Source organism: Metopolophium dirhodum, chromosome 2, assembly GCF_019925205.1.
Source record: "Metopolophium dirhodum isolate CAU chromosome 2, ASM1992520v1, whole genome shotgun sequence".
Taxonomy (NCBI): Eukaryota; Metazoa; Arthropoda; class Insecta; order Hemiptera; family Aphididae; genus Metopolophium; species Metopolophium dirhodum.
The window spans coordinates 39,274,867-39,294,036 of NC_083561.1; the positions used below are offsets into that span (position 1 = coordinate 39,274,867).

Below are 19,170 nucleotides of genomic sequence, written 5' to 3' on the forward strand. Positions count from 1 at the left end.
ATAGGTATTATATTTTACAAATTAATTTCATAATGTTCAATATTTTCATTTATTGTAAATAACATTATTATACTATTTCAATATTTGTATATACATTCGTGCAATGTGCCAATGTGTGATCTAGATAGGTATCTAAGTGTCGTAGTAATCTACGTTCTACGACAATCTGATAAATTACTTTGTTGATTAGCTTTAAAAAATATATATGACCTATAATGTGACCTTGTTTTTGACTTTTTTTCCTTTACCATCAAATATCATATTCATGTTGAATTTGGACTTCAAAGTACCTATTGAGTACTTCAGGAAACTTTCACTCAAACGACACCACTATAATACAAATACAACCACCACAGTACCATATTATTATACCTGCATGCACTTTGTATCGGTATATGTCTTGGTGATTAAAATATATTTCATAAGTCACCTAAAATATTAGAGTTTATATTGTTAGCATGAAAATCGTACAGATAAAACCAGAAATGTAGGTAGTTGCGTTAAAAGGTCACAAATTCCACGGATTTGACAATGTTAAGAATTACAATTTTTAATATACCTACACAGTAATTTATATTTATCACGAGTCTATATAGGACACGTCCATAATCCTTTGTTGCGAGTGTCTTAGACAAAGACAAAAAATTACCGACTGGAACCGCCTTAATAAAAAAATATAAATATAATAAATAAGCCTAAAAATCTTAAATGTATAAAAAAAAACCTAATTTGAATAAAAAAAGTCCAATTGAAGACAAAAATCTAAAAATATTAAAAAATGTTTTTAGGATCCGTTGTATACTATAATATTATACAACCGTAAAATGTGGTTACTTTGATTTAGTGGGGCTAATTTGATACACTTATATTTTTATTCACAAGAGTGCCATGGTGATTTAATTTTTTTTTATAAAATGGAGTTACTTTTATATCACATTAAGAAATATAGGTATCAAAGTTACCCACGACGTTGTGTAACTTTGATAGCATGTTAATAAAATTGATATTTCTGAAGATAATATCAGAAATTTAAAAATTAAAACGTAAAAAATTGAGCATAAAAATCTGCAAGTTGGATTTAATTTTGAGAGTTTTGTTGCTAATACAGAAGTTATATCAATAAAATAAAAAGTAAAATTGTCATAAAACGGAAAAAAAATTATCAAAGTTACCCCATTTTACGGTACACAATATATTAATTTTGCGTAAAAATTACCTTCTTTTCGTTTTTTCCTACGCTTTCTAAAACTATTGGGAAATTTGACTTTTCTACCAATTGTACCAACTAGATTCACTTTAAATCAGTGACGATGCTGTTGTAGAAAATACTGACTTATCCGTGGACCACACATGATGTGTGTCAATATATTATCTGTAAAATCCCACGCCTAGTCGGTTCGAGAGCCACGTCCCAGTATCATGTATTTTAATATACACCATACGTTATTCATTAGATACTATGTATTATATATATATATGTTATATAATAATCATAAATCATGTCTTCATATATTATATATTATACGATTATATATATGATGTAGGCTTTTTGTTAATTAAAAATGCGTATTGTTTTTTAAACAATGCGCCTAAAATCAACAATGAGAGTTCGGCCATCTGGTCGTCGATCACCATCCCTTTCTTAGACATAAAACCTGTTTAGGTGATATTGTATTATTTAATATACGTTAGGTATGATGAAACGGATATGGTCCGTTACACATTTTTACTACCCCAAATGTATAATGACTGACAGAAAAAGCACATTAAATACGTAGGTTAGGTTGTACGCAAATACAATAAAAATATAAGTGAAATTCAAAATTAAAAGTTACTTTTTTTGTTTATACTTGTAAAAATTATATTATTTTAAATTATTCTTGGTTTAATCTTTTATATGCCTATGAGCGGCTCGCTTCCTATTACTCACGGTTATAGATAAACTAGCTGCCCCACCCGGCTTGCCCAGGAAAAAGTTACCTCAGGTAAAATAAATTGGCAATATTGTAACTTATAAGTATAAGTTCAAGGCCTCAAAACGCATAAATTGTATAAATATTATAGCTGATCCCGTTCACTTCGTTGCTCGTTAAAATATGTACCAACTCTATATGATTCAAACTTTTTTCAATTCGATTATTTAATATTCGGAGTATGATGTTCAAAACTTAAAAGTTTTCATCGATCTTCTTGAATATATAATTACCCGAGAGACACGCTAATAGGTTGTGTATGCATGATACACGCAGTATGCTTACAGGTAGGCAATCCACCTGTGGTGGATTGCAGACCCCTCGAAGTGAGTACGTAATTACGAATGTTTTATTAACACGTTGATATTACGACGTACATGTGTCGAAAAATTAGTCTAGGGAATACCATTGTTACTAAGCTATATAGCTACAGGTCTAAAATTATATTCATTATTCAATCATAACCAATAGCATTATAGCAACCTTACAATAAACAAAAATATATTATTATTTAGTTTCTTTTCTTACTGGACAGCTGGCACCTATATCCAGATTTCCTACTTTTCTGGTGGATTTTCTTAAAATTATCTTACTTAAGAATTAAGAACCTTTACCTGACAAAAAAAAACGTATTTAAAAATACGTCAATTAAAAATAATAAATAACGATTTCCAATTTTTTCAGATTTTGGTTTATATTGCCAAATAAAGAAAAAAAGACATACATTACGTTATTGAAAACAATAAAAATAGCTGGAGTAATACCTAAAAAAATTATTTTAGATTTTGAAGTAGTAATGCATCAAGCTGTTTTTGAAACTTTTCTGGAAACAGAGGTGTTTGGTTGTCGTTTTCATTTGGGCCAAGCTTGTTATCGCAAAATTTAAAATTTAGGTTACGCACCACAATTTAATTCTGCAAATGACGATGTAGGAAAATGGTTGGTACATATTTTTGGACTTCCTTTTCTTAATCCAGAGTAAGTGGCAAAATGTTTCACAGAATACTTTATGGCAGAAAAACCTAAAAATACCAAGGCTGGGCAAGTTAATGATTTTTTTTAACTCAGTTAAGTTAAGTTAATATGCACCAATAACAAAACGTTAAAAGTTAAAAGTTAATTTAACTTTAGGTTAACTCAGTTAAGTTAAAAGTTAATACACACTTTTTGTTAACTTTTTATTAAGTTAAAAAAAAGTTAATTTGTTTATACAACGCTAGCGTACTTAATTTTTTTCCAACCCAAAATTAAATTATAGGATATAGTGTTAATACTTCATACAGTATTTCCATATAAGTTAGATTCAAATGATAAACATTTTTAACTTTAAACAATTTACGATACATATTTTTTGACATGAAAACGAAATAAACTGAAATATTATAAAATTAAAAATAAAATAAATTAACTTAACTTACTTCTTAAAATTAAAAATTAACTTGTTAATTTCACGTTAATTAAGAAAGAAATTTAATAAGTTAACAGTTAAGTTAATGAAAAGCCAAAAGTAACTAGTTAAGTTAAAAAGTTAAAATAAAATAAACTTTTTAACTTAACTTTAACTTTTTAACTCGTTAATGCCCAGCCTTGAAAAATACAGCCATAATAGAATTTTGTGATTATTTGATAGACAATTATACATCAAATGAATCAATTTTTCCTCCGAAAATTTGGGCACGGAAATGTTCTGATAGAGTCCATACGACAAACGCATGTGAAAGTTTTCATTCAGATTTTAACTCAAATTTCAACATTCACATATTTTTAAAATTATTGAAATTCTCAAACTTTTTCAAGTAAATACATATATTAAAATATAAGCCACAATTAGTAACGAAAAACCCAAAAATCAGTAAAAATACGCCGAAAAAGAAAATGTTATAAATAAATAAATTTCAGATTATACAATGAACAAAATTAATCAATACGATTATATTATGTTTTTAAGTTATAGAAATAAACCTCATAAAATATAAAATTTCGTATTATGCGATTTTTTTGTATTTTTTTAATCGCCATATTATTATATTATATTTTTTTGTGAAAATGCGCTATAACGATTTTTATTATATTTTTTTAATCACCATATTAGGTATATCTTATTTATTTGTGAAAATGCTCTATAATATGATCTTTATTATATTTTTTAATCATCATATATTTATTTTTTTAAATTCGTATATACATATTTTACCTTTTCCGCCGTGTCGGAACTAACATACGTACCTGGTTTTTACCGTGTAGGAACTTACGTATGTACCTTTTTTTATCGTGTAGGAACTAACGTACTATGTATTTTGTGTGCCTGCTACTCTCGTGTAGGAACTTACATTCGCCCATTGGTATCACCATCACGTGATTTCACCCCAAACTGCGCCGGCACTGTAAGGCATTGGTCACACCCCACCCCCTAAAAACATCAGCCCCTTTGTACGTCGTTTTAGACGCCGCATCGACGAGGGCAGCCTCTCAGACCTCAGTTCCGATTACTCGTTCGCGATAGCAAGCGCTCGTGCTGTACAACAGCTGTACTCACTCATCTTTGTCAATGGACGTGGCCTACTCCCGCCGTGCGATATAAAACGTATCCATTTTCCATATCTACGATGCGCTTTTGTATATATCTTGTCGTTCGACGCGCAAAGCGCATTTAATTGTTTTCTTCAAATAAAAGTTGTTTGTTCGTAAAGTTACTGAGTGTTCTTTGTTAATAAATCGCAACGGTCGAACTGACAAAAACTAAGGGAAGCACCGGGCCGATTGGTGTTGTATACTCCACACTATTGCGTAATGTATTATTATTATTATTTTAAGAGGACGTTATACCCGCATGTGTTGTCTCTGTCTTACAAGCGCGCAACATGGCAAATTTTACGCTCAGCAGAACACGTGTAGCCCCGTGAGTATTTTAAAATTGTAAATTTTTTATACACCTTGAAATACTCATAACTCGCTTTAAAACTAAAATACACTAAAAAGCCCACGAGGTTGACTAGATAATAATCTCGCCTTTATAGATTTTATAAGAGGTCACTCTAAATTTTAAATTAACGGTTCTACGCGTGTATTGTTGAGCGTAAAATTTGCCATGTTACGCACTTGTAAGACGGAGACAACACGTGCGGGTATAACGCCCTCTCAATGTTGTTGACGCGGTGCCGTAGCGGTTGCACCTATGTTCACGTCGATCGTCCCAGCCCGATCTCTCCGACCAAGCGTTCTCTCTCGCTCTCGCCCTATGCGTCCATCGCGTCAACGCGTCATCGCGTCATCGCGTCATCGCGTCATCGCGTCATCGCGTCTATCGCGTCATATACCTAATCACATATCAAAACGATATTAGCCTAAGCCGCAAACGGCATCGCGATAACGACGAACTGAGTGTCTATTACCAATATATTTTGCTACGTTGGTTGTTTCTTTCGCAGAATCCCGCTTGACCGCCTCAAAATGGTCAACACAATCGAAATACCGTTAAAGGACACGGACGAGGTATGTAATTTTGTTACCTAACATTTAAGACTTCGTGTAATAATTACACATTTTAAAGTTTATGAATTTCGGGTGCATAGTTCTGTGCTAACAATATTGTATAAAATATGCTGTCGATATTATCACTAATTTTTTTTTAAATGTGTTTAGGTATTTGGGTCCTACTTTTAGTGGATAATTAAATAAATACGAATAATTATGCATTTTGCTTCTTGATGTTTAAAATTTAAAAAAAAAATGTTAATTCAATATTATATGGTACCTATAGGTTTTTGTGATTGGTGTCTTCACATATTATAAAAGTAGGTACTGAAGGTAAATCATTTCATTTAAAACTAATGCTTTACAGCTAGATTATTAGACTTTATTTAAACTTTTAGTATTTTTAATTTATATTTTAATTGAAAAAAATTATAATAATTCATTGTAACACATAGTGTTGTATAATAAGTGTTTAGACGAATTCAAGAAAAATTTGATAAATAATTTTTTGTAGATTATTGATTAATTTATGTTATTTATTTAATCAATGTTAGAGACAATATGAAATATCAGCATTGTGAACCGCAAATAAAATATATTCTATTTTTACGATATATACATTTTTTTTCAAGTACCTACCTATACTTATCAAACTATTTTTTTTCATCAATTTAATTAATTAAAATATTTTAATCAATTAATTAGGTTAGTAAATTAAACATAGAATTGTCTTTATAATTTTTATATATAATTAATGAGCGAATTATACAATTTTTTTTAATAATTGTTGTTTAGAGATATTATTATATCATTATTTAAGTACTTACATTTTAGTATATTAATAACTAGAATTATACTTTGTATTGCAAAATTTCAACTTTTTGCATGACCCGTTTGTTTTGTAATGCTCCGTACAAATGTGTTGATTGTAAATGGAGAAAAATGCGTAATGTAACTCGAAAAAAAATGGAATTTCCAGTAAATTATCAGTGTGTAAAAATGTTCATTGCAAATTGTAAATTGGTTTCTTCTGTATTATTGTTGCACTTTTCTTTCAGTTGTACCCCTCGTACCAATTGCGATACCTCGTACCAGTTATCTTACACCCAAAAACTATTTAAAATGATTATAATTTATATACCGTGTGTCCCAAAAAACAGGGGCCACTTTACCACTCATTACCATGTAAATATTTTTCAATTCTGTTTGCGGGACATTAAACTAGACTAATGGATCGTAAATTTCTATGACTTACAATGTTTTTAACTCGTGTATCTTGCGCATGCGCAATAAAACTTACATTTTTTTAAATGGCAACCTGTAATTTAAATACCATATTCGGGTTCATCGATTTTTTTCAAGCCATTTTGATGTATCAACTTGTGTCTTAAACCCAAAATTGACTAAACTAGAGCTAAGTAGAATTAAAAAAATTTAATGAGAAAAAACAAACAATGAAAATTATTATTATTAAACTATTTACTATTGACACATGACTCTGATAATGAGTTCCATAATAACTAATATAAAAATAGCTAATGACATTTTAATAGTTATAGGTAGATAACAAAACTAGAAACACCAATGCTCTTTATTATTTTAATAGATGGGTACTTAATTATAATTCTGATGGAAACAAAAATACACTTCTTCTCTTTTGGTTTCAGCCAATTAAGACCATATGCATTTTCATAATGTGTAATAATAATATAAGATAAATAGTAAATAGTTAATTAGTTTAATAATAATAATTTTAATTGTTTGTTTCATGGTGTTTAGAATAAAAAAATAAGTACATACAGTTGGAAAAAAAAATTAATTAAATTAAATTTTTAAATTTTTTTAATTCTACTTAGCTCTAGTTTAGTCAATTTTGGGTTTAAGACACAAGTTGATACATCAAAATGGCTTGAAAAAAATCGATGAACCCGAATATGGTATTTAAATTACAGGTTGCCATTTAAAAAAATGTAAGTTTTATTGCGCATGCGCAAGATACACGAGTTAAAAACATTGTAAGTCATAGAAATTTACGATCCATTAGTCTAGTTTAATGTCCCGCAAACAGAATTGAAAAATATTTACATGGTAATGAGTGGTAAAGTGGCCCCTGTTTTTTGGGACACACGGTATATATTATTAATTTATAAATTAATTAATACCCGAGAGTATGACACCAAGAACTTGTACTTATTAATTGGTTTTCAGCAATATCCACCATTTTTTGTGATCTATTAAACAATATAATATAATATAAAACAATTAACATACCTTTTTTCTTTTTTATATTAAAAGAATAATTACAAGCTTTACATAGTTATACATGGTCATACAATAAATAATTTTGTTGAGTGAAATAGCGGTGAATATAACGGAGTGGGACGGTACTCAGTAGTACCACCCGACCAAAACAATTAACATACCTACCATCAACATTATGCGTATCATGGATTAAATATTCAAGGTTATTGCAATAGTACCCCCACTATATCATTTTATCACATTAAGGAATTAAAGGGTCGTAAGGGAACGACCCCGATTAAAGATATAATTATATCTTAAATCGTGGGGACGACCTATACTGCCTATACTATGATATTATATAGGTACTATGATATGAACCGTACCCTTACGCTGCCATTTTATTTTTGTTTGATAATAATATGGGCTATGTGCAATAACCTTGTATATTAATTGAGCTACGGACCAAGATATAAGTATATTCGGTGGAGTATTTTCGTGTAGATTTTAATAACCATTGATATACATACACGATTGCGCAAATTTCATATATTATATAAGTATATATAATATACATAATACATTTATACACGATTCCACTAGTTTTTAAGTGCAACGTTGCATTTCGAAAATAAAATATATATTATTGTAACATAATATATTACAAATCGTTTTGTGCTTTAAATGACTGCGCTTTTGAAAATAAAACTTTCGGAAAACATGATTTTAGTTTACATTTTACACATTGTTGGAATCGTTGAATTATCGCGTCTTATATTGTAAATTGGACTTATGGTTAATTATTTCCTTATAATGAGATATATTTTAGGATCATTCAATTATAACAGGCTTTATAGGAAATGTCATCACTCATAAGTATTAATTATTTGATACAAAAACTCATTTTTATCGTATGATATCAAAATTATCAAATACCAATCATCAAAATATTTTTTAAATTATTATTTTAATTTTAATAACTTAAATATTATAATTTTTGTATACATCATAATATATTATTTTATATTTAGATAAAATTAACACTTTTAAATTTGAGGCTAATAGCGAACCTAATATACCCCATATAATGTTGCAACTTAAATATTTGTATGTATTATTTAATAATTGTATAATATTGATTAATAGCTGATAATTTTATTTATATTGAATGCATTTTTATAACTGCCTAATAACTATTTAATATAATTTATACAATATAGATATAGTATTTTTTATATACATCATATTATATTTTTAACATGTAACATGTAAACCAATTATTAATGAAGTAGCCCACTATATGTACCTAAGCACTTGAAGAAAAAATTTAATTTGTCTACAATTACAATCTATAATAACAAGAGCAAACAATATTGTATGGCAACGTTGCATTTAAAATTATGCGGAATCGTGTAGGTATAATATTATGAATATTAAATGTACGTGTTATAGTCAGTATATTGTATCTTTAGTCCGTGATTTAAACTATGATGCGTATGAAGCCGTTGGTATCATGAAAAATAAAAAAACCTAACTATTCAAAATAATTGAAATCTTAATATTGAAATATTGGGCGATTATACCAACATCACTGTTACTTTTATCATTTTGATATGTGACAAAAAATCTACATAAAACTCCCATGTTATTGATGTTATATTTTATTTTATAATACCAATTAATAATATTTTTTAATTTTTAATTTTTATTATTTTATTAAAATACAAAACAATTTGTACAAATAAGCACATTAAGTAATGTTGATATAATAAAAACATAACTTTTGAGGAAGTCACCTATTGGTAACACCTGCAAACATTTAGTTGGATTTGCGATCACTTATAAAGTAGATGTCGATTCCAATTTTCTTTGAGTATGCGTGAGGGGTATCGAGAATGTTCAATGTTGGGAGAAGCTATATTTTTATGAGGGGATTTGTACTAAAATTAAGTTTAGTATGAAATTGGTAATAATATTCTTGAAAATAAAAATGTTTGCTAAAAATTATAAAGTTTATGAATGATGTAACACATAATAATGTATAATGTATTACGTTTCATATCTTATTATTATATACACACAATTATAAGAAAAATGAATTGTAGTTAATATTTTTATACTGCTGTAAGATTTTGAATAAATATTTAAGTAGAAATTGATAATTTTTTTTAGGTTATTGAAATACAACTAGACAAGTTGCCAGAGTATGATGAAGTACTTGGCATTTTAAAGTCTGAAAATTCAAACCTACATATATGGGTCAATTTAGCTGTATGTCTTGTTTTTATAACTTACCTGATTTGAACATTCATATAGAATAATATTATTTTTATTACAAATTTTAGTTGGAGTATTACAAAAAAGGCAATTCAGCTGCATTGGTTAGGTTGTTGGAGTCATCACGTAGTAATGCAAGTTTACAATATAAAGATAGTGATAAGGATCAAATGAAAGCTCTAGATATGTTAGCAGCATACTATGTGCAAACAGCTAATCAAGAAAAAAATAAAGATAAACGACGTCAACTTTTTACCAAGGCCACACAACTTTATACAACAGCAGATAAAATCATTATGTACGATACGGTATGAATGCGGTTATAATTAGTATCTTGTATATAAATGTCATCAAATTTTAGTCAAATGTTTTCTAAATTTGTAGAATCATTTGTTGGGTCGTGCTTTCCTTTGCTTATTAGAAGGTGGTAAAATTGAACAAGCAGATGCTCAGTTCAATTTTGTATTGAATCAATCATTTAATAATATACCAGCTCAATTAGGCAAAGCATGCATTGCATTCACCAGGAAGGACTACAGAGGAGCTCTAGCCTATTATAAAAAAGCATTACGCTCTAACTCTCAGTGCCCTGCTGATGTTCGACTAGGCATGGCACATTGTTTTTTGAAACTAGGGAACGAAAAACAAGCTCAATTAGCATTTGAACGTGCCTTAGATTTGGACTCCAAGTGTGTTGGTGCAATAGTGGGTCTTGCCGTCATGAAGTTAAATAGTGAAAGTCCTGGTGACATAAAATTAGGTGTAAATATGTTGTCAAAAGCATATGCTATTGATACAACCAACCCAATGGTGTTAAATCATTTGTCCAATCATTTTTTCTATAAAAAAGATTATGCCAAGTCTGAATTACTTGCTAGACGTGCCCTACAAAACACAGAGAATGACGCTATGAGAGCTGAAAGTTGTTATCACATAGCTAGAGTTTCTCATGTACAGGTAATACGGTTTTTTTTTGGTTATACTGTTTTATATGAATTTAATATGATACAACTTTTAGAATAATTATGACCAAGCGTTTCAATATTATTATCAAGCAACCCAGTTTGCACCGGTTACATTTGTACTCCCACATTATGGCCTTGGTCAAATGTATATTTATGGAGGCGATAAGGAAAATGTAATACTTATTCATACAATTTTTCATTTACATCAATTAAATGTATTTATTTTGGAATTTATTTAGGCGGCTCAGTGTTTTGAAAAAGTGCTTAAAGCTCATCCAGAAAATTATGAGACTATGAAAATTCTTGGTTCATTGTATGCTGATTCCAAAAATCAACAGAAACGAGATATTGCAAAAAGTTATTTAAAGAAAGTATGTAATTTAAAAATTAAAAAAAAATTAAATCTTGAATTACTATTTTATGATCTTAGGTAACAGAACATTTCCCAGATGATGCAGATGCTTGGATAGAACTAGCTCAAATATTAGAGGGATCAGATTTACATGCATCATTATCTGTGTATGGTAAAGCTATGGGTTTAATGCTCAACAGACCTAATTATTACATTCCACCTGAAATACTTAATAATGTGGCTGCATTAAATTTTAGGTAACATTTATGTCGAGTCAAACAATTTATAAACATAAAAATATAACTAATTATTTATAATTAAAGGCTTAAAAATATGGATGAAACTCTTTCTAAACTTGAAGAAACTTTGAGTTCGTCAAAAAAAATGGCTAAAGCTGACCCACAGCATTATAACTCTATTGCTGTTACAACTACGTACAATTTGGCAAGGATTTATGAAGTGCAATGCCAGTTTCAGAAGGCAGAAACATTTTACAAAGACATTCTCAAGGAACATCCTAATTATATTGATTGTATACAAACTATTCGATTCACTTGTATGCTATGATTGGTATTATAATCTACTAACTTACAGGTTATTTACGTTTGGGCTGTATGGCTCGAGATCGTAACCAAATTTATGAAGCTTCTGATTGGTTTAAAGAAGTATTGCGTATAGACAATGAACATCCTGATGCCTGGTCACTACTTGGAAACTTGCATTTAGCCAAAATGGAATGGGGTCCTGGGCAAAAAAAATTTGAACGTGTGTTGAAGGTATGTCAAAATGAAGTTTGTATATAATTCAAATCTAATAATTTTGATTGTCTTAAGAACCCCTCAACATTAAATGATTCATACTCATTAATTGCTCTGGGAAATGTTTGGTTGCAAACTCTACATCAACCAACTAGAAATAAAGACCAGGAAAAAAGACATCAAGATTTGGCATTACAGTTTTTTACAAAAGTATTGAAAAATGATCCAAAGAACATTTGGGCAGCTAATGGAATTGGTTAGTGATTATAAGTATAACTAGGTTAGTTACTAGGATTTTATTGAGTTTTATTTAGGCTCTGGTGCAATGAGACATAGAAATATTATTTAACTTCATTAGTTATTTTTAAAATAATTAGCATTTTATGTCATTGTATTATAATAATACAAATTAGTAAAATTATTATTCAACAATCATTTGGCTAAGGACTACATTTACTAATACAAATTTGTAATAAAAATTCTGACAAATTCAGTGTGGCGTGCCCAGTGTTTGGGAGGATAGGGGTTAATCCCCCCCTGCCACATTGAAAATTCCTGAGCACGCCACTGCAAACATGCAGTATTTTATTGATAAAAGTCAAAAGATATTATTTTAAATTTGTTTAACTGTAAATTTATTGACAAATTATACTCAAATAAATTTTCAATATAGACATTTTTTGAGGTGATTTTTCTTTATTGATTTTAAGCTCAATGATCAATGGTAAGAATGTACTAATGTGTAACAATTCTACCAAAAATTAATTTGTAATTTGAAATTTGTCTATTAAGGTTGTGTTATGGCACATAAGCATTGTATAAATGAGGCAAGAGATATATTTTCTCAAGTAAGAGAAGCTACTACTGATTTTTGTGACGTCTGGTTGAATATTGCACATATATACGTTGAACAAAAACAGTATATTAGTGCTATTCAAATGGTATGTTGGAATTTTCTAAATTAAAAATTAAATAGAAAATGTGACTATATTTTTATGTAATATGTAAATAATATGTTATAGTATGAAAATTGTATAAAGAAGTTTTTTAAACATGATGATGTTGAAGTACTACAATATCTTGGGAGTGCATACTTTAGAGCAGGAAAGTTAAAAGAAGCAAAAACAGTGTTTTTGAAAGTGGGTAAACATAATAAATTGTTATATAAGATAATTCAGTCACATACAATTTTTATTTGATGTTAGGCTCGAAGAGTTGCACCTCAGGATACAGTTATAATTTACAATATTGCTTTTGTCCTACAAAAACTAGCAACTCAAATACTGAAATATGAAAACTCAAACTTAAAAGATGTACTGAAAGCTAAAAATGAACTTGAATTATCACATAAGTATGATACTATTTGTTTATAAAATATATTATATCAATAAGTTTTATAATATGTATTGTTTTTCAGATATTTCCAATATTTGTCTGTCCATGGTGATCGTATGAAGTATGATCTTGATGTTGCTGGTGTTGAAGCTAAACAGTGTGAAGATTTGCTGTCTCAAGTCCAGTACCATGTAGCACGAGCACATAAAATGGATAACAATGAGCGTAACATACGTCGTAAACAGGAAGAGGAACGAGAATTATACCGTGTTAAACAGATTGAAGAACAGACTAAAGCATTACAAAAACAAGATGAACAAAGAAAAAAAATGTTGTTAAAACGTCAAGAATATAGAGAAAAAACAAAGAATGCACTAGTATTTGACACTGTTTTAGAAAAACCTAAGGATAAAGGGAAACGTCATGAAAACTATGGTTCTGATTCTGGTAGAAGCATTGCATCTGTACCAGGTGGCCATAGAAGTCCTAGGCCTTCAAAGTCTAACAAATCAAGAAAAAGGTTATTTTATGCGTTGATTTTATTGCATCAATTAATTACCTATGTATGATTATAATAATTATATTTTATTATAATCTTTTGCTATCTTCATTTCAACCATTTGGTTATGAATTTAAACTTAAACCATATCACAATTAAATAAAACTCAAATCATATTTACTTTCTTTGTTTAAAAAATACTAATTTTATATTGTTGTCATTGTTGCCAAGTACAGAGCTAAACAAAGTAAACATTAGTAGTTTTTGGGTTCTTGTTAAAAAATATTGACAAGCACTCAATTAAAATTTATATTTATAATAATTGGATAAAATTCTATTATTTATTATTTTATTACAGTGGTGGATTTGGCGGTGATTGCGAAAAGAAAAGAAGACGTGGATCCAAACAAAGTAAACATAATGTTGCATCAGGTGGATCTGGAAAAAGTGATAAAATTGCATCAAAGAAAAGGCGTTCAGTAAGTTTTTAATTTAAATCTATGCATACACAAAACAGTTTAATAGCTAAAACATGTTGTGTTTAGTCTACAAGTAATAAGAAAGGACCAATGCTATCATCCAAACAGAAACTTAAAGTTGTGTCCAAAGAAACTATATCTACTAGTGAGGAGGATGATAGTAGTGACGATGAAATAAAAAAACAAATTTCTGGACAGTTAGTATAATACTTTCATGTTATTATAAACGAAAGTTGTAACTTATTTGTTATACATAATAATTAAATATATTTTTTCAGTAGTTTAAAGAATACTCGACCATATTCAAGGTAAGTAATATTAGTTTATACATGATATTTTTTATACATATCACATGTTATGTAATTATGATTTTATACATCACCACAATAATTAATTTTATTATAATTTATAGCTCCAAGTCTCATTCACATTCCGGTAGCCGTAAATCCAGAAGTCCATCAAGGTCTGGTTTACGTAGGTTTAGATCAAAATCTAAAAGTGTCTCACGCAGTCTTTCAAGATCTAAATCACGTTCGGGAAATAAATCTAGATCAAGTAGCCGTTCACATTTTGGCAATCGATCTCGTTCGGGAAGTCGTTCTAATAGCCGATTTAGGTCTCACTCTATATCTGGTTCCAAATCGCTCTCACAATCTCCTAGTAAATCTAAGTCAGTATCAAGATCACCAGCCCGATCAAAGTCTGGTAATAGTACTACTTCTAATTCACTAGATCGTTCAGGAAGTAGATCTACATCCAATTCGCACTACAAATCTGGCAGCAGATCTTCTATATCTAGGTAAATATAGATTTTTAGGATGAAAAGGTTCTAAATATTCTAATATTATAGAACCTTTTCATACTAAACATTTTATAATTTGTAATTTATTAATTTGTATATCAACCAATACACCAAATTATTATTATAATGTTGTGAATTAAACTATACAAGTTTATGCATGCTTTAGAACTTTAATTTTTAAAAAATGTTGTTCAATGAGTAAAACATTTGAACTCAAACCTTAAAATTGCTCTCCTGGACAATTCCGTAAAAACGATTTAGAACCTTTTCATTCTAGACCTACGGCATGTATAAATGCATGCATACATTAAATTAAATAATTACATACTATTTAACAAAGTTTTAAATTTTACTTTAGAGTAGATTCATGGAATATTCTCCGTAGACGTAAAATACTCAATGTTGCAAACTTCAAAGCAAGGATCGAACCCGGTTTAACCGGTTTTCTAAAAAACCAGTAAAAACCACGTTTTTTTTCATATTCAAACACCGGAACTGGAACCGAAACCATAGAATTGAAAACCCGCTCTTAAAACCTAATGAAATTTGAAACTTATATCGATTTCTTCGAATTTTATATAATTGATTACCTATATTATTTATAATTCTAGTTAAAACAAGTATTTTTAAGTGAAGAAAATATGCAAAAGTAGGTACAACATATAAAAAGTTAACAACACGAAATTAGATCTGCTAAACGTAAATATGCTATACATTGTATGTACCTACACTAATTATACAAATCGGACCTATTTAGGGGTTTAGGATAAGGACTTAATAGTTGTTAGATAATGAAAATCGGGTCCACAGTTATTAGGTATGTGAAAAAAAATCAAAATTTTCAAAAACCGTTCATGATACCGATAAATTTTAAAAACCTTTTTTGAAACCAAAACCAAACCCAAATAGTTTGTAAAACCGAACTTAAATCCTAACCCAAGATCAGAAAATGTAGAAAACCGTAACCGTTAAAATTTGAAATGGTTTCGATCCCTGCTTCAAAGGTTATAGCCTTGGAACTAAGTCCGACTGACAAATTCTGATTGCACCATTCTACTTGACTCGTTGAAATATATAGATAGTGGAAGTATCAGACGCTTTCCAACACCCGTGGTTTGGGCCCAGATCATATACCAGCTTCGCTACTTTTCAATTGTCGTAAAGTACTCTACTTCACGCTTTGTTCCATTTTCAACAAGTATCTTTGAGAGGGGATATTTCCATCTATTTGGAAAATTAGCCGTGTTACCCCGATTTTAAAATCTGGTGATCCCGTTCTAGTGACAAACTATAGATCATATCAAATCTTCCCTTTATTGGTAAACTCTTTGAACTATAAGTACTAAAAAAAAAAATCGAAAGTGCCCTTCAATCTACATTATCAATAGACCAACATGGGTTTTTTTCCCGGTCGTTCCACTATAACCAGCTCTTTAGACTTATCTTGTTTTATTCACGATGCCTTTAAGGAAAGAAATCAAGTTGATGCGATTTTTACTGACTTCTCAAAAGCATTTAACTCGGTTGATCATACCTCCCTTATCTACATACCTACTGGATAGGTACTTCTGTCATAGATCCAATCTTATCTGGTGGAGAGATGGAAATATGTTAAGTTGTTTAATACTTCATCAAATAAGTTCAAGGTTACTTCTGGAGTTCCACAAGGTGGACATTTATCTCCTCTTCTATTTAACCTCTTTGTTAACTATATTTTTCATAATGTCCCTTCCGTCCGTTTACTTCGTTTTGCTGATGATGCTAAACTGTTTTCCCATATATCGTCCAATATTGATTGTCGTCGTTTTTGTCATCGTTCAATAGTTTTGTTAAATGTTGCAACACTATTGGCCTTACTCTTAACTATGATAAGTAATATCATTTTCCAGATCTCGGATTATTGTTGACTACACTTATACTTACAATGACTCACCCCTAAATCGTTTCTTCGAGGTAAAAGACCTAGGTATAATATATACTTCATCACTTTCTTTCAGACCCCATATTGACTACATTACGTGTAAATCCCTAAGGCTTCTTGGATTCATACGCAGACACACAAAACATTTTAATTCAGCACCTTGCTTAATAACTCTTTATTTGTCTCTTATTCGTTTATTTCTTGAATATAGCTCGATCATTTGGAACTCTTATCTTCGTTCAGAAATTAAATTAATTGATTGTGTTCAAAACCACTTCCTTAACTACTCTGGGTTCCTACTTCAAATTTATCACCCTCAAAATTCTTATTTACCAGTCATGGATGAATTAAATCTCTGCTCTATGGAGGACAGACGGCTAAGTATATTAATTTTGTTATAAAATTAATTCATAGTAAAATTGAAGCACCACGTCTCCTTGATCGTTTAAACCTGAGAGTTCTAACCATCCATACTAGAGGTCCACTGAGATCTTTAACCTTCTTACTCTCCCTTCTAATTACTTATTAAACGATCCTTTAATTAGAACAATGCGCGCAGTTTAAATGAGAATAATGTTAATATTTGGCCTTAATTTGTTATTGTATTATATTATTTGTAATTTTTTAGTATTTTGTTAACTACAACTTTTGTATTAATAACCTATTTATATGTTAAATTTACGATTTTATATGAAAAAACCTATTTCCGTTAATATCATTAAATAAAAAAAAATAAATAAATAAATAGATTTCCGGAAAAAAATTTCTAAAAACCACTTTGGTGCTAAACTGCATAGATTTGTGGAGTTGTCTGCGTATGCCTAATATACGCAAAATCCCGAACTTCAAAATATTATAACCTTAGAACTAAATCCGGTCAACAAATTCTGATTGCACCATATTGTGCTTAACTCGTTGAAATATACGTATAAGTTCCCGAAAAAATTTCCAAAAATCGAGCTAAACTGTATTATTTCAATATAGGTATTCGTGCAATATTCCAATAGTGATTAGTGTTTAATACCAAGTAGTATTATTATTTTGGTTATCATACGGGATTTGGGTTTTTATTTGTTGTTTCTATAAAATATACCTACTATATCAGTAGGTACATAAATATGGTTCGCCAGTTAAAAAAATAAAGTCATTAGGGGGATACAACATTCTAATCCCCCCCCTTGTAATTACGTCACTGATAATACCTATACCTTACGTTTGTTTATCAGCGGATAACGCCGTCGTAAACTTGATATCGACACAGCGGACGCCTCGCCCGTAATAATATTATTATGATAAGTACGGCATAATAATAATATTATGGAATATTAAAATACTTCAAGTTTGTACATATATTCTATAGATAACTAATTATTCCCTTCCCCGTTTAAAATCTGGATTGTGTAGCATGTATGTTGAATAATATTAAAACACATTTAATCACTAATTTTGTTGGAATATTTTTTCAGAAGCGGATCAGGTTCCAGATCCGGTTCAGCTTCACCAGATATATAATCAAACTACAATTGAAAATTATTTAATATTATAAATAATTTTTAAAACGTAATAAGTGTCATTATTATTTTCAGTTTTTTTGATACATGTAATTTTTTTCGTAACAAACGACTAAATTGTTCATATTTTTAAAATGATAGCATAGCCAAGATTACACTTTGTTGTAGGTAATCAGCAGTCAGCAAAAATATTTTCTATTGTATACATTTATTTATGTAAATACACAAATAACAGTGTAAGAATCGTGGTTATGTAATTTTAAAATGACATTTTAAAGCAATTTTTAGTATTTTATTTATTCATCATTAATAAAAAAACCAAAAATTTATGTTATTAAGGGCGTCAGAGCCGGTGTATTTTTAGTACAAAACATGTCTTACAGCAAAAACTCTCACGCTCTGTAGAATAGTTGGATTTCGTTTTTTGATTTAAAAGAAGAGAACATTTTGCCCGATTTTCAAAACTATAATTATAGAAGCTAAAATATGCAGTTGAATAATGCACATCATGAAAATTCGAGCATTGATCAGACTTGAAAAAAGTTCTCATATTTCGAATAAAAAAAACATTATCTGCGAAACT

The 19,170-nt window shown here is 29.4% G+C and overlaps 1 protein-coding gene across 1 annotated transcript; it reads left to right on the forward strand.

The window, feature by feature from the left end:
- The first annotated feature begins 5,412 nt into the window (after positions 1-5,412).
- On the forward strand, positions 5,413-18,974 carry LOC132939110 (RNA polymerase-associated protein CTR9 homolog). Its single transcript, XM_061006131.1, has 19 exons — positions 5,413-5,465; positions 9,861-9,959; positions 10,034-10,273; positions 10,350-10,922; positions 10,984-11,103; positions 11,170-11,301; positions 11,361-11,539; positions 11,606-11,814; positions 11,877-12,058; positions 12,116-12,296; positions 12,833-12,981; positions 13,063-13,179; positions 13,246-13,391; positions 13,458-13,895; positions 14,233-14,353; positions 14,420-14,550; positions 14,632-14,661; positions 14,766-15,152; positions 18,543-18,974. Exons 1-19 carry the CDS (start codon positions 5,424-5,426, stop codon positions 18,586-18,588), a joined length of 3,522 nt encoding a protein of 1,173 aa, XP_060862114.1. The 5' UTR covers positions 5,413-5,423; the 3' UTR covers positions 18,589-18,974.
- Positions 18,975-19,170: the final 196 nt, after the last annotated feature.

What these genes read in the sequence shown, in the direction of transcription:
- LOC132939110 (XM_061006131.1), top strand. Translation starts at nt 5,424, where the DNA reads ATGGTCAACACAATCGAAATACCGTTAAAGGACACGGACGAG. An exon ending in AAATCATTATGTACGATACG is followed by an intron (nt 10,274 to 10,349) that starts GTATGAATGCGG and finishes CTAAATTTGTAG; the next exon opens with AATCATTTGTTGGGTCGTGC. An exon ending in AATTTGAACGTGTGTTGAAG is followed by an intron (nt 12,059 to 12,115) that starts GTATGTCAAAAT and finishes GATTGTCTTAAG; the next exon opens with AACCCCTCAACATTAAATGA.